The sequence below is a fragment of the Sus scrofa genome, chromosome 7, assembly GCF_000003025.6.
Source record: "Sus scrofa isolate TJ Tabasco breed Duroc chromosome 7, Sscrofa11.1, whole genome shotgun sequence".
NCBI lineage: Eukaryota > Metazoa > Chordata > Mammalia > Artiodactyla > Suidae > Sus > Sus scrofa.
The window spans coordinates 75559852-75576248 of NC_010449.5; the positions used below are offsets into that span (position 1 = coordinate 75559852).

The 16397-nt window shown below is 54.4% G+C and overlaps 1 protein-coding gene across 9 annotated transcripts in view; it reads left to right on the top strand.

Moving 5' to 3' along the window:
* Positions 1 to 16397, top strand: part of ZFHX2 (zinc finger homeobox 2) — a 31907-nt gene that overhangs the window by 4976 nt on the left and 10534 nt on the right. For 2 of the 9 annotated variants that reach the window (XM_021099231.1, XM_021099232.1), the window contains exons 1-4: positions 209 to 10435; positions 12647 to 14727; positions 14918 to 15435; positions 16011 to 16251. In XM_021099231.1, coding sequence (XP_020954890.1) covers positions 12696 to 14727; positions 14918 to 15435; positions 16011 to 16251 — 2791 coding nt within the window. In that variant the 5' untranslated portion in view covers positions 209 to 10435; positions 12647 to 12695. Of the gene's footprint in view, positions 1 to 208; positions 10436 to 12646; positions 14728 to 14917; positions 15436 to 16010; positions 16252 to 16397 lie in introns of those variants that run through there. The other 7 variants (XM_021099224.1, XM_021099225.1, XM_021099228.1 and 4 more) reach the window with 7 other exon arrangements.

The window sequence follows — 16397 nt, forward strand, 5'->3', positions numbered from 1 at the left end:
TCAGGCCTGGCTGGTAAATGGACAGGTTGGGAAAGCAGGCACACATGAGCAGCTGTGAGATCTGAGGCCGAGGGAGGAAAGGCTGGGTTAGGGGCACCCTTGGAGGCAGCCAGGGCTGACTCTACAGGTTGATCTGGGGTGTCTTTGCAGAGATAACGGGGTGGGGGGGGGACATGAATGAACAGTCTTAGGAGCCCAAGAGGAAGATACGGAGGAGGGTAGAGAAAGGAGGTGGTTTCCAGAAAAGGCTGAGTGTTGTTTCCAAAGACAGAGTCAGCAGATTTGAATTGGGAGTAGCACTCCTACCCCACTCCATTCCCACTCATGAAACCACAAGTGAATCTGACACACACACACACACACACACACACACACACACACACACACACACCTCCCGCGCACACACACAGGTTAACAAAGAATTCATAAATCAATACCCATCCTAAACACCCTGTCCTAATGCAGACAGTTCCAAGGAAGTCAGCATTGGCTAACTGGGCCAAAAGGCAGAAGGAGGCACAGAGTTGGATGTAAGAAACCCCGTGAGCGATGGCCTTGACATCTGACTGCGTGTTGCATTGTTAGAGTCTCGGGGTATAAAGGAAATGAGGGAGAGGTAGGAGATGCAGAGCTCATCACAACTCGGAATGAGATTTGGAGAGAGAGGGAAAGAGAGGTCTAAGTACACAGAAGCCATAGAGGAGAAAAATGCCCCCAGTCTGGAATTATAACTTGTTCCTGTGATGAAGAGTCAAAAAGCCCCTGTGTGGATCGATGAATCTAGGAAAGAAGCCCTGGAAGAGAGGGAGTGCACCGGGAGCCCTGGGGGAGAGTCTGGCTATAATAAGAAAGGCCAGGACAGCTGGAGAAGGGGCTGGTGGGCGGAGGCCTGCAGGGAGGACAGTGGCGGCTGGATGCAGTGTCAGCCGCCGCCATGGACTTGGGCAGCTCATATTTTGCAGCAGGCGACAGGCTGTCGACACGGCGGTCCTTTACCTCACCGTTAGAAACTCATTTCATTGATTTTTCCATCTTTCTTCTCTGGCTTCTCAGTCATCCCACCACTCACTTTTCCAGAGCCCCTTGCCTCTCTGAGGAAAGCCCCAGGGGACCGCTTGCCCACTCCTCCTCTACCCCAGGCTGGGAAGACTTGGGGTGAAGGATTCAGAGGTGCCTCTCAGCACCCTGAGGTAATCCCATTGGCTCTTAGTGTCCCCCTCTTGCAGGCACTTGTGCGGAGACAGGGCCTCTGTGTCCAGGTGTTTAGGGTGCCCAGTTAAGGGGTGATAGGGCTGAGATCCATCTGCTCTTCATACTACTGCCCTGCGGGCTGCACATACCTAGAAGAAGATAACTTTTCTTAATTCTTTCCAAGACAGCTCGGCACCCTTCAATATTCAAAGTCAAATGAGCTCCCACTGTGGTGCAGTGGGTTAAGGATCTGGTGTTGTCTCTTGCAGCGGCTCCAGTCACTCCTGAGGCTCGGGTTCAATCCCCGGCCTGGCATAGTGGGTTAAGGATCCAGCATTGCTGCAGCATGGGTCACAGCTGCAGCTCGGATTTAGTCCCTGCCCCTGAACTTATATATGCTATGGGTGTGCCCCTCCTGCCAAAAAAATGAGAGAACAGGGACTGCCTTTGTATTGGGGCAGAAATGTGGCATTGAAGCTAAGGTTCCAGGCTTGGGATCACAGCAGGGCCACCCACTGAACCGGTGCTGGCACAGGGGCCTGTGCAATTAGAAGGCTACGCAGAAGTAGCAAGCGCCCCCTGTGGAGGGAAGAGGGCGTACATATGCAGCTTCTGGTCCTGTGTAGCGTGTTGCTGTGCAGAGCTGTGGGCAGAGGTGGGTAAAGAAATGCTCACTCCACATGTGGACATTTCCCTGATGCCTCCTCCAGTCGCAGCCAGCTACCCTCGATCTGTCCCTTTGGGGCTGGGAGTGGGCTAAAGGTCAAGAGTCAATTGCCAGTCATTTGGCTTCTCAGTGACGGAGGGACAGGAGTGTTAGATTGTGTTTCCCTAAGGAACTGATGGGCTAAACGCCGTTTCCATCCTCAAGTTTTTCCTTCCTGTTTTGGTGATGATCCTGGCACCGCCCACCCCCACCCCACCCCAAGTCTCAAGCCCAAGGCCCATCCTACTTTTCCTCTGGCCTTGGGAAAATTGTTTCACTTGGTCTAGCATGCCTCAGGTCTCCAGATGTCTAAGCCTAGATTCTGCTGCTTCCTTTGAGTGGTGTGTGCCTAGCACCCCATGGCAGTTATCTTCCTTACTATCCAGCCAATTCCATATTCTGTATCACTTTTCCTGCTTGGACCACAAACTCCTCCTGCCTCCCATCCCCACCAGCTTCATCAGGCTACGTGGTTTTCAAAACCTAGAGATAGATTCTAATGCTCTGGGAAGGGAGTGTGCTTGAGGTTAGGAAGAGGGAAGACCAGGGACGGCCAAGACACGGGTTCCAGGATGGCTGGGGCTGGGAGGACGCGGGGTGGGGGGTGGGGGGACGGAAACCAGCTGAATCGGACGAGAAGGAGGGAGGGAGTCAGAGGTAAAAACCATGTGACTTCGAGCCGGCCGAGAGCCCGAGAGAAGGCCACAATTTGAATGAAAAAGGAAGGAGGGCGGGAGGCAGAGGCAGAGACTGCGGGAACTAAGAAACGGAAGAGAAAACCCGGGAGCCTGACCCCTGCAGAGAAATGAAGGAGGGAGGCCGAGCGGTGGCGGGAGAGGCTCGAGGCGGAAAAGGCCGGCGGCCGGCTCAGCCTCCTTGTCAGTCCTGAGTTCAAGCCGTGCCGGCTTTGACCCTTGTGGGAGGAACTGAAGTGGCAAATTAACGACGATAATGAAGTCACTGCTCCTTGTTTGTCTTTGCTGGTTTCCCCTTGAGATTTGTCCTTTGGCCAGACGGGGCACCGTGGGGGAGGGGAGGGCCGGCAGCAGGCAAGGGCGGGGGAGGGGTGCGGAGCAGAGGCCGGGGCGGTGCAGTCGCGGGGGACCGACGCACCCGGGGAAGGAAGAGGGAGGGTGATGGGTGAAGGGAAGAGGAAGCCAGGGAAGGGGAGAGAGGCGCCGAAGGACGAGGAGGGAAAAGAACAATGGGGAACGGGAGAGGGAAGCCTGGAAGGAGGAGCAGAGTAGCAGGAAGGAGTGCAGCGGCGGCACAGGGAGATGGCGAGCTGGAGGGAAGGAACGTGGCCGGGGCTGCGGGCGCTGCAGCTGGCGGGGCCGGGGGCGGGGCCTCATCTCCATCTCTAATGGCTGTGAAATGAGGTTAGCTCCATTAGAGGCGGTGAGAGTGTAACGAGATCACACTCATTAGGGCTGGGCCATCCCAGTAATTACCACCACCCAAACACGCCCGCGCCAGCCAGGCCACCGAGCACAAACAGGCACGCGGCAGCACACCCGCACAGGACACCCCGCTGTTGACCTGGAAGCCCAGGACCCTTGCGGGTATCACCCAGAGCCTCCGAGAGCTCCTTCCGCAACCCCGAGAGGTGCTGGGGCAGGGCTACACCCAGACCCTCAGCCACACACACGATCAAAGAGCAATAAACATGCACGTACACCCCCACTCTGGGAATAAGACACGTGGATGAGCAATTATCGTTTCCATTTATTGATCACATACAAAGTGCCAGTCTCAATAATGATCGTCTCAGTAGGCACAGCTCCATGAGGAACTATGCCCCATTCTATTCATGAAGAAACAAGCTTGAAGCAATCCACCCGAGGACATTTACATAATAGGGAACAGAACTAGAATTTGATTCCAGGTCTGTCTGACCTTAAAGGCTATGTTTTAAAGAAATACCACACTTTTTTCTGAAGTTCATATGCTGTTATGAATACACATGTATAGACTTTCAGCTTTCAGAGAGGTTATCACAAATGAATATACATATCCTCAGTCGAATAACTCAATCAGCAGTACCTATCTCCACCCCACACCCAAGCACACACACTTACACGGAGTGGCCAGGGCCCCTGCATAGACTACAGTGTGAATAGCGCCCCCTGGAGCTGCATAAAGCAATGGCCTGTTCTGGCCCATCTTACACTAAAAAACCAGTTGGGAGAAGGTCGTTGAAAACCTTCAAACTTAGAGGATAGCATGACAGCACATATGCTCAAAGCAACACACAAAAGGGCAGACTAACACTCAAACTCTGAGATCTCGGGAGTTCTCGTCGTGGTTCAGAAGAGACAAATCTGACTGGTATCCATGAGGACACGGCTTCGATTCCCAGCCTCTCTCAGGGGGCTAAGGCTCTGGCATTGCCATGAGCTGTGGTGCGGGTCGCAGACACAGCTCGGATCTGGCGTGGCTGTGGCTGTGGTGTAGCTTGGCAGCTACAGCTCTGATTCGAACCCTAGCCTGGGAACCTCCATATGCTGTGGGTGTGGCCCTAAGAGACAGGGAAAAAAAAAACCCAAACCCTCTAAGATCTCATTCAAAATGCTTACAGCCAGAGCTCAGAAGCTTGCAAATTAACTCAAGAGCAGAGTGCTGGAGTCAGGCTACCTGAGGCCAGTCTCAACTCTACTTTTCCAAGTGTGAGACCATGAAAAATTATATAACCCATCTAAGTCTGTTTCCATGTTTGTAAAAATGGGAATGAGTATATCTATTTCGTCAGATCATAGTGGAGGGTAAGTTAAGGTGATGCTTCCAGGGGGCTCAGCATGGTGCCTGGCACAGGGCAAACATTTAAAGTTGTTATTCTTATCATGATTATTAGTTGTTTTAATAGTATTTAGATGGAGTCATTACCATCACAAGGGTTCATGCAGAATCGAAAACTAGAGGGATTTATTTATATACACAGCCACTTATAATGGTATTCTTCCAAATAATTCCAGAAGAATTGCAGGTCATACTTTTAAGGCTCAGGGAGATCAAAGGTCTTCTACAGAGGTCCCTCATGCCAGCATCAGATTGGATCCTGAATCTAAATTCAAGGGCACGACTCCCTGTCCCTTACTCCCAAGTGCCCATACAGAAGAAGGGTTCAGAGCTGACTTGATGTGGTCATCTAAACTGGGTCTCCAGTGCACCTACAAGGTCACATAGCCCCATGCTGCAGTCCTAACGCTGGCGGCATCATCGAGGGAGATGCATTGGCAAGAGGCTCACTCTTCTCCAGGACATCCTCTCCTCCAGCAGCAGACACGCTGCAGCACATCTCAACAAAGCCCCACAAATGTGGATGGATGTTCCTTTCTGGTTGTGGTTTTAATCCACATCTTCCCTTGTAGCTCTGTCTTCTCCCTCCCCACCCCCATCTTTTACCTCTCAGCCTCTCCTTTGTCGTCACACCCCACCCAGTTCTCTCCTGCCCACTTTAAGCAGCTTTCAAAGTGGAAGACACAGCCTCCTTGCTCCATCCCTCTCACTGGGGATAGGCCCCCTGCCCAATCCGATGCCAAAGTTGAGAGATTACATATTTATACATATAGATCAAGATCCAGCTCCTGCCTCTTTCCTACCTCTCCCTCTCCCCCCCTTCCTCTCTCCCCTTCCCTGCCTTGGCTGTGTCTTCACCCACATGAAACTCCTGTTCCTGCCTGTCTCATTCTCTGCCATTCTCATTTTCTCTCTTTTGTGCAAAACTTCTCTTGCACAGAGTAAGCTCCCCCTAAATGTTGGAGGTAGGGGGGAGGTCTAAGAGAGATGGTAGAATTAAAATGGAGGAAGAGGAGTACCTTTTTCTGTTTCTTTTTTCAATATAGAAGGTAAGATTTAGAGACAGAGAAAGTGATAGTTTTAATGCAAGGAGAGGTCATAGCGGTTTTGAGCCAAAAGCTTCCAAGCTCTGCTCCAGGACAATGGGGTGTCTCTAGACACAGCAATCAAGAGGGCCTGGTGAGAAATGAACTCTGCTGCCAAGCCAACTAAATTTAAATCGTGCCCATGGAAGAACTTGCCCTCAGTTGAAAAGGGCATCGATGAGAGGGTGAGTCTAGGTCAAGAAGAAGCAAGGCACAAGAAAAGCATCAGCCTACCTGCGCACATCTTCGCTCTCAGGGTAGGGGTGGGGAGCCGAGAGAAGGGAAGGAACCAACCTGATGGACACTAGGATGTGCACTTTTCACGTTACCTGCGCAAGTTTTCACAACCGCCCGGTCAGGACAGCATTGTGGAGCTGTGTGATCTTGTAGGCACCCTGGAGAGACCCAGGCTTGGAAGACCACACTCTGAACCCTGCGTATAAGCACTCGGAAGCGAGTGCGATGGAGTTCCCAGATGAGAAGACAGACTGCTAAGTAACTTAACCGGAGTTGCACGGGTTGTGTAGGGGGAGCCAGGACTGACCCTGGGTCTGTGTGAGCCCATAGCCCATGTTCTTCTACTGCCTTAGGAAAGAAATCTCATCTGGTTAGACTCATTTGCTGTTGGTACCAACCGAGCCCTGTGACATGGGCACGCACCCTCCATCTTTCCTGCCTCTCTGTGGCTAACCTCTTGAAAGCAACAGGCTGAGACCAAAAGGAGAGAAAGACAGGGTAAAGTGAGTGTGGAAGAGGACAGGCTGGTGGCAGGGATTTCAGAGAGAAAAAAAAGAGAAAAGAAAAGTTTCCAAAAATGGGTTTCAGAGAAAGAGAACAGGTGGGACAATTGGAAAAGTGAAAGGCAAAAATGTCTGGAGAGCTCCAAGGTGGAAATCACTGTATGCAAATTATAAGCAAATGTGCCAGTGCCCTCTGGCCAGTTTTGCTGGGAAAGACTTTGCCCTGTCATTGGGTTTGGGGAAAGAAAAGAAAAAAAAAAAAAAGAAGGGAGAAAGAGTTTTGTTTTTGTTTAAAGGAGGGGAGCCTGAAGAAGAAAGGCAGTCTGAGCCCTGGCAGGGCTGTCCTCTCCTGGGTGATGCTCTCTCCGTGACCACTAGGGAGCAGTCGTGTCGCTTTTCTGCTCAGGCTCCTCAGGAGTTGGGAGGAGGCTCCAGCCTAGGGGAGCCCTGGTCTTGCTGGGGCTCCTGCTCCAGAGGGAGCACCCATGGCCAGCTCTGCCTCCAGTTCTACTGGCCAACCTGAGCCCACGCCCTGGCACCTCCTCGGTGAAAGGCACATTCTTTCTTCCCTCGGGCCTCACTTTCCTCTGTCCTTCTTTTGCCCTTGTCCCTCTGGCTCCTGTGATTCTTGGGTTCTTAAACGGTCTCACTTGTTCTGAGACTTGTGTGTTCTGTCTTGTGTGCTCTCAGAGCCTGCTTTTGCAGCTTTCCACTGCACATCCAGCCCTTTCTGTCCTTCTCATAACATCTTAGTATCTCTCTGGGTCCTGCTGTATATCCTGAAGCCTCCTGGTTCCCTGGCTTCTTCCTGTTCTAAGTATGGTGTATCTGCCCCTTGAATAGGGAGCCCATATCAAGAACAAGGAAGTTTTGAAATCCCCTAGTGGCTCAGCGGGTTAAGGATCCAGTGTTGTCACTGCTGTGGCTCAGATTGCGGCTGTGGTGTGGGTCTGATCCCTGGTTCAGGAATTTCTGGCATGAATGGCCAAAAAAAAGAACTAGGGATTCTTGTCCAACTATTTACAGGGTGCCTTTCTGCCCATTTCTCGAAGAATACTGCAGTTCAGGGGTTATGTTGTTGGGGCAGCAAGGCCCTAGCTGAACTTTTCTTTTTCTTTTTTTTTAATGATTTTCATTTTTTCCATTATAGCTGGTTTAAAGTGTTCTGTCAATTTCTTTCTTTCCTCTTTTTTTTTTTTAATGGTTGAACCCATAGTATATGGAAGGTCCCAGGCCAAGTACTGAATCCAAGCTGCAGCTGCAGCATCACCGGATCCTTTAACTCACGGTGTCAGGCCAGGGATCGAACCTAAACCTCCTCAGCGACCTGAGCCGCTGCAGTCAGATTGAAGAACCCCCACTAGCTGAACTTTGAAAGCAGCCATGCCATCCTTTCCCTCTCACCTTGAGGAATAACCAGGGACCTGGGTCTGGACAGAGGAAGAGAGCAATACCACCCCCCCCACCCCCGCTCCGCCCCATCTCCCTGTTTGCTCAGAGCTAGCTCTCTCTGGCTTCCCCTTTCTCCTCACCCTGGGTGGGAAGGAAGCATTAGGGAGGGAGATGGACTGAAGGGGCAGGAAGGGAGCTCCAGAGACAGAAGGCCATTTTGGAGCTGGAAGATCCATCCTAGGGTGGCTACCCCCTCAGAACTCTCCACCCTCCCCGGCTCCAGGCCTGCCTCCTCCCATCCCCCTCAGTGGCAGCCGCCTTGTAATTTAAAGCTCTCTCTGTCGCCTCTAATGTGATCCTCTCGTTTTATTGACTCTCTCTGCCGTCTGTGGCGCCCCTTCACATCAATCTCCGCTCTAATCACACCGCCGCCACTGCCTGCTCTGTCTCCCCTAACCCCTCTCCTCCAGGGCCCCCGGCCCTGCCTCTAGCCAGGTCATTCCTTGTGACTGTCCCTCCACCTCATCAGCCCTCCTCCTCCGTCCCTCGGCGGCGCCACACGCCGGAAGGTCAGGGCCCTTGAGGGCTCACCTTCTCCCTTTTCCCACTTCTAAGATGTGCCCTGAGGGAGAGATGTCCTTAAGGAAAGCCCGGAGCTAAAGGAGGAATGGCAGAAGTCTGGGGGAGGACGGGACTCTGGACCTGGAGGTGGTGGGGTGACTTTTAGGTCATTTGGTTCTGCATCGTCTCTAGAAAGACATGAAAACTGAGGTCAAGGTAGGAAGGGCAAAGATTCAGAGAGGGACGGAAGATAAGCTTAGGTGGAGGAAAATGGAAGGAGGGGCAAAAGTGAAAAAATAATTGCTGCGGTTAAAGGTTTGTAATAAATAGTGGGTGATGGGAGCAGCACGGAGCAGAAGGGGGAGGGGAGTTGGTGGCGGTGGGGGGGGGGCAGATCTTCGCCGAGGCTGAGATAAATTTGCAATTGAAATTCTTTCCTGTAGAGGAGGGGGGCGATGGGGAAGAGATTTGCAATTTTAAACAGCTGCAGACCTACCCTCCCTGCGCCCCTCCAGGTCTCACCCATTGGCTAGCCCAAAGCTAAGCTCCTTTGGTTTCCAGCTAGGAATCAGCTGTGTCTTTTCCCAGTCCTCGGAAGCAAACGCTTTGGAGGGGGGATTTGCGGCTTAGGTCTTCCCAGCCCTTCTCTGAAGTTTGATCTGGAGTTGTGAGTCGGGAGCCGGGGAGAAGGTGCTGGTGGATGTGAGGTGGGCCTGCGGGGAGAGAGCACCCACCCCACGGGTTCAGCCCTCAGTGTCAGGGCCCAGGAAAGGCCGCTTTCACCCAGTCTCGGCTCTTCCTACCAGGTGAGCCCCATCATGGGGGTGACAGTAGAATGTCAGACCCTCACAGTCCAGAGCACTTATCCTCCCCAGGGTTCTGTAGGAGGAATACCTTTATCCCATGACTTCAGGGCTTCCGCTTTCGGGTTTCCTCACCCCCCTCTAATTCCTTTACTTCCCTGTTAGTTCTCTCAACAACCCCCGGCCCCACCCCGCCCCCCTTTGCCCAGGTGCTGATTTGCATCCTCATTAGCATGAGGGCCCAGCCCCTCGGGCTGCTCCTTAATGGCTCCTACTTGGACTTCACGCCTGGCTGCCCCCTCCCCACGAGGAGGAGGGAGTGGAATTGGAGGCCTGCAGGCTGAGTGGGGCCAGACCAAGGAACCCATTCCAAATCCAGGCATCTGAAGGCGCGGGTTCGAGGTAGCTCAAGCAGGAAGAGGCCACACCACTTCTGGAAGCACTCAGGCCCGAGTGCTAAAGGTTTACATCACTGGGTATCTGCGATAGTAAGAACTGAAGAGGAGGTAGGCTACCTGGGGCACTGGCAGAAGTGTGGGATGGTGAGGCAGGGGGAAGTGGTGAGTTTGAGGTGGGGCACCAAGATTAAAAAGTTGGGAATGGCATGGGAGGCTTCGTAATTCTAGTCAGCTGGAGGGAGTTCTGGGATCCTGATTTCTGGATTTTGGAGGTTCATGTGGCCTGGACTGTGACTAAGGGGCAGTCCAGGTGGATGGAGGTGCCCAGGCCACAGCTTTGGGGTCCAGCTCTGTGCCTCCTAAGTCCTTTTCTCCTTTCACTACCTTGGAGCTGTGTGACCATCAGCAGCTCATTCGGCCTGTTTCTACCTCACCCATCAGATAAGCTGCTTGTGAGATTAAATGAGATAATTGATTAAAGCATTTAACACAATGCCAGGACCATGGTATATGTACCTTAATAGCTATTAGTAATATTATTACACTTTTTTTTTTTTTTTTTAATCTCTGGGGAGGAGGAGGCGGCTAATCTCATACAAGCTGTTGTCTTTCAACTGGCCAGGAGGCTCCCACCTGTAACCAGAGATGGATCTGGAAGGCATCTGAGAGTAGCATGGTGCCTGCAAGCCAAAGGAAATTCACTACGGCCTCTCTGGCAAGAAGACCTGATTTAGGGAAATTACCTCTCCAGGGTGTGGAAAATGTGAGGTTCTTTCCCAGAGTTTCTCTCTCTCTCTCTCTCCCTCTCTCTCGGCTGCCCCATTGCATGTGGAAGTTCCCAGGCCAGGGATCAGACCTGAGCCTCAGTTTCAACTTATGCTACAGCTGCAGCAAGGCCAGCTCTTTGACCCACTGTGCTGGGCTGGGGCTCAAACCTACATTTTGGCACTGCAGAGACACCGCAGATCCTGCTGAGCCACAGCAGGAACTGCTCCCAGAGTTTATTTATTCAACAGACGTGTATAGATATGTGGCAGGCATCTGTCTCTGTACCAGTGACAGAGCAACCAATAAGGCAGAGTCCCTGCTCTCATGTAACTTACCTTGTAGAAGGGAGAAATAAGGAAGCCAAGAAATACCAGGTTATGACAAATCTCTAAAGAACTCCCCTCCCCCTGAAGCTGTGTTAGTGTCTGTAGAGAGAGGAGGCCTTTTGGAAGAGGTGCTGTTTAAGCAGCCACCTGAGTGACCAGGAGCCCACCAGGCAGAAGACTGAGGGAAGAGCATTCCAGCACAGTAAACAGCTTGGGCAAGTGGCTAAGGTGGGAATGAACTTGGTGTGTCTGAGGAACCGAGAAGGCCAGTGGGCTGGAGTTAGCCAGCCAGGTGGCGCAGAGAGTATTAAAGATGTGGGGCGGGGGAGTTCCCCATGTGGCTCAGCGGGTTATGAGCCTGACTAGCATCCAGGAGGATGTGGGTGTGATCCCTCGCCTCACTCAGTGGGTTGAGAATCTGGTGCTGCTGTGGCTGTGGCATAGGCGATTCGACCCCTAGCTTGGAAAGTTCCATATGCCATGGATGTGGCCCTAAAAAAGCAAAAAAAAAAAAATGTCTGCAGTAAGCAGGTACCAGATGAGATAGGCCTTTTTTTTTTTTTTAATTCCTGCCTTGCCAGAAGCCTCTTTTCTCCCTGGGGCTTTTTTTGTCTTTTTAGGGCCACACCCGCAGCATATGGAGGTTCCCAGGCTAGGGGTCAAATCAGAGCTGTAGCTGCCGGCTTACACCATGGCCACAGCAACGCAGGATTCGAGCCACATCTGCGACCTACACCACAGCTCACGGCGATGCCAGATCCTTCCAGGGACCTGCATCCTCATGGATGCTAGTCAGATTCGTTTCCGCTGAGCCACAATGGCAACTCCAGATAGGCCTTTTTGTAGATCAGGGAGTAGAGTTTGGATTTTATTCACGGTGTAGTAAAAATCATCGGGTTCTAAGCAGAACATAGTATGCTTTACATTTTGAAAGGTGATTCTTTTATGACGCCTGAATTTGCTTTAAAACAATACAGGAAAACAGGAGGTAGGTGAGGATATAGATAAAAAACAAAATCGGCCATGAGTTTGGAGACTTCTGAAGCTGGATGATGAGTATAGACTGGTCCCTTATATCCTTTGGTCTCTGTTTATGTATGTTTGGCATTTTTTATGACTGAGAATTAAATGAAAGATTATTCTAGGGGGGAGAAGGAAACAGAGCCCAAGGTGGAGAATCCCTTGCACTAGTTCAGGAAAGAGATGGTAATGGCTGGGCCAGGGCGGTGCTGACAGAGATGAGGACAGGTGGAGGAATGCGACGCTCACAGAGGATGCTGTTGAATTGCCTATGGGTAGGGGCAAGAGGAAACTTCTAGGTTTTTAGCCTAAGCAACCGGATACATGGTGGTACCAAGTTCTGAGGTGGGAAAGATGGGAAAGAAGGGGTTCTGGGGAGAAAAAGAGTTCTGATTTTGGGCTGGTTAGTTTGAAGACTGTTTTTTGTTTTTGTTTTTTTGGGGTTTGGTTTTTTTTTTTTTTTTTTTTTTTTTGTCGTTTCATCCTTTTAGGACCGAACCCGTGGCATATGGAGGTTCCCAGGCTAGGGGTCTAATTGGAGCTGTAGCCACCAGCCTACACCACAGCCACAGCAACTCTGGATCTGAGCCACATCTGCGACCTACACCACAGCTCATGGCAACGCCGGATCCTTAACCCACTGAGCGAGGCCAGGGATCGAACCTGCAAGTTCATGGTTCCTAGTCAGGTTCATTTCTGCTGCGCTACGATGGGAACTCCTGAAGACTGTTATTAGAGACTAATGAAGCTTCAAGTTGGCAAATGGGAAGAGGGTGGGGCTGGAGTATCCAGAGAATCCACGCCTGACCAGCTACCCCCTGTGCCGCCTCACAGCGCCGCTCTCTCTGTCTCTCCCGCAGGGTCCTGGCTGTCACGCTGAAATGAACCCCCAGCTCTCCTCCGTCTGCCATGGCCACCCTTAACTCATCCTCTACTGCTTGCGCCACCCCCTCCCCTGGGCACGATGCCCTGTCCCCGCCTCTGGACGCCTCCCCCCCCAGCACCCCCTCTGATCCTGTCACCAAAGATCCCCCTGCTGCCCCCTCCACCTCTGAGAGCATGAGGTCCTCAGAGCCAGGGGGGCAGCCCCTGGAGTCAGGCTGTGGCCTCATCCCACCAAAGGAGATAGGGGAGCCCCAAGAAGAGCCTGGCTGTGGTGGCTTCCTGCCAAAGGACCTGGGGGTGGAAGAGGACAGGGAGCAGGAGGAGGAAGGAGGAGGACTCCCTCCTGTGGACCTAAGCGACCACTTATTCTTCACAGCTGGTGGTGAGGCCTGCCTAGTGGCCAGGCTGTCCCTGCCGGGGGGCAGTGAACTCCCATTACCAAAGGGCTTCCCCTGGGGTGAGGCAGGTGTCAAGGAAGAGCCCAGCCTGCCCCTCCGTGCCCACCCACCCCCTGCACACCTCACTGCCCTTCACATCCAACATGGCTTTGACCCAATCCAAGGCTTTAGCTCTTCTGACCAAATTCTGTCCCACGATACCTCAGTGCCATCTCCGGCCACCTGTGAGGGAAGGGATGGAGCCTTCTGGAGCTACCAGCTGGCTCCAAACCCACCCGGAGATCCCAAAGATGGCCCCATGGGGAGCAGGGGAGGAGACCCCAGGGCACGCTTCTGGCTCTGCCTCCTGTGCCGCCTGGGTTTCGGCAGCCCCCAGGCCTTTGTGGGTCACACAGAGTCTCATGGGGTAAAGCTAACCGCTGCTCAACACCAGGGCCTGCTGGGCAACCCAGCCATGCTCTGGGAGGGGGGCGAGGGTTGCATGGCCCTCCTAAGCTTTCTGGAACCAAAAGCACCTGCTCGCTCCCTTGACAACAGCAGCACCGTGAACATGGAGGCCAGTGCAGCCCAGACTGAGGATGGCCCCCCTGCGGCCGAAGCCCTGGCCCCCGTCCTGCCCGTGGAAGAAGTCATGGCTCTCAGCCCACCCTCCCCCTCAACCACCCCAGCCACCTGGAACCCCAGCCCAACCCAAGCCAAAGAATTGCCAATGGCGGCCGGCGAGGCGGGGGCAGATTGGTTCCCCGAGGGGCACGAAGAGGATGGAGGGCTCTGCACCCCACTCAACCAAAGCTCACCCACCTCCAAGGAGGGGGGCACTCTCCCTGCCCCAGGGGGCTCCCCCGAAGACCCCAGCGACCCGCCCCAGCCCTACCGCTTAGCGGACGACTACACCCCAGTCCCTGCAGCCTTCCAAGGCCTCAGCCTGTCCAGCCACATGTCGCTGCTGCACTCGCGCAACTCCTGCAAGACTCTCAAGTGTCCCAAGTGCAACTGGCATTACAAGTACCAGCAGACCCTGGATGTTCATATGCGGGAGAAGCACCCCGAGAGCAACAGTCACTGTAGCTACTGCAGTGCCGGGGGCGCCCACCCCCGCCTAGCCCGGGGGGAGAGCTACAACTGCGGCTACAAGCCCTACCGCTGCGATGTCTGCAACTATTCCACTACCACCAAGGGCAACCTCAGCATCCATATGCAGTCCGACAAGCACCTGGCCAACCTACAGGGCTTCCAGGCAGGGCCTGGGGGGCAGGGGAGCCCCCCAGAGGCAGCGCTCCCACCCTCCACAGGGGACAAGGAGCCCAAGGCCAAATCGAGCTGGCAGTGCAAGGTGTGCAGCTACGAGACCAACATCTCCCGCAACCTGCGCATCCACATGACCTCTGAGAAGCACATGCAGAATGTGCTCATGCTGCACCAGGGGCTGCCGCTGGGCCTGCCGCCGGGGCTGGTGGCGCCGGGTGCCCCTACCCCAGCAGGGGCTGCCCCCACCACCCCCCCTGAACTCTTCCAGTACTTCGGATCCCAGGCTCTAGGGCAGCCTCAGGCTCCCTTGCCCGGCCCTGGGCTGAGGCCAGATAAGCCCCTGGAAGCCCAGCTGCTTCTCAATGGCTTCCATCACCTCGGAGCACCTGCCCGCAAGTTCCCCACACCTGGTAAGCTCCCCAGGCACTCTCCTCCTCTCCCTTCCCCAGGGCCAACCTTTTCCCTGCTTTCTCCTGAGGGCCAGCCCCCCACTTAGGTAACCCCACTCCCTCAGCACCCACCCACTCCTCCCATTCCCACCCAGCAAGCCGACCCTGCCCCATTCCTTCCTGGGACTGCTAACCTATCTCTGTCCCCTAGCCCCTGGCAGCCCCTCCCCGGATGCCCACCTGCCTCAAAGTCAGCTCCTGGGCTCCTTGTCCGACGGGCTGCCCACCTCGCCGCCCCCAGATGACAACCCATCCCTGAAGGTGTTCCGCTGCCTCGTGTGCCAGGCCTTCAGCACGGACAGCCTGGAGCTGCTGCTCTACCACTGCAGTGTGGGCAGGAGCCTCCCGGAGGCCGAGTGGAAGGAGGTGGCCGGTGACACCCACCGCTGCAAGCTCTGCTGCTATGGCACCCAGCTCAAGGCCAACTTCCAACTCCACCTCAAGACCGACAAACATGCTCAGAAGTACCAGCTGGCGGCCCACCTGAGGGAGGGGGGTGGGGTCACGGGCACCCCCTCCCCAGTGCCCCTGGGAGATGGGGCTCCTTATGGGTCTGTCCCCCCACTGCACCTGCGCTGCAACATCTGTGACTTTGAGTCCAACAGCAAGGAGAAGATGCAGCTGCACGCCCGGGGTGCAGCCCATGAAGAAAACAGCCAGATCTATAAGGTGAGTGTGGGGTAGGGAAGGTCTGGGATTCAGAGGGCACAGCACGGAGACTCTTGGGGAAGAGAAGAGATGGGACTGGGAGTGGAGCGAGGCGATGCAGAGTGGGAAAGTGAGGCAAGATCCCCGGGGTTGGGGGCAGAACTGGACAAAGAAGGCGAGGGCACCAGGGTAAAAGCTATTTGGAGCCCAACATGGAGAAAGAGACCAAAGGATGGGTGGACTCTGACCAGTGACTCCAGCAGTTTATTCAGCTTTTCTGGTGTTTGCAGCCAGGGGAGGGTTCTCTGTCTGCTCAGTCCATCTTGTCACCAGAAGTTCAAGAGGACGGAACCAAATTCCATTCAAATACTAGGAGGGGGTCCAGGGTTGGAAGGAAGAGAAGGAGATGGGGGAGAAAAGGTAGTCACACTCAGGTGGCCAAAGGAAGGAAGAGGAGGCTGCAAGGGGGAGGAAGGGAGAGGGGAAGGGTTGCTGCCAGTCAGGCTCCCCTGGGGGCGGGGGATGGCAAAGGAGTCCCCTGAGATCTGGGAGTGTCTGTCCTTCTGGGCCTGAGCAGCCTCTTTCTGTGCTTCCAGTTTCTGCTGGAGATGGAGGGGGCGGTGGCGGGGGTGGAGCTGGGGCTGTTCCGCTGTCTGCTGTGCGCCTGGGAGACGCCCTCCCGCCTGGCTGTGCTGCAGCACCTGCGCGCACCTGCCCACCGTGACGCCCAAGCCCAGCGGCGCCTGCAGCTGCTACAGAGCGGCCCGGCGGCCGACGAGGGGCTCTCAGCTCTTCAGAGCATCCTGAGCTTCAGCCATGGGCAGCTCCGGACTCCCGGTGAGGAAGAGGGGACTGGAAAGGAAGGGCTGGGCTGGGAGGGCGCCTAGGGCAGGAGCTGGGGGCAGAGGAGAAAGTGGCAGGGGACCAGGTCTGCGCAGTGCAGAGCAGGTGGAAAGGCTCTGGGAAGAGGTGTGAAATCTGGC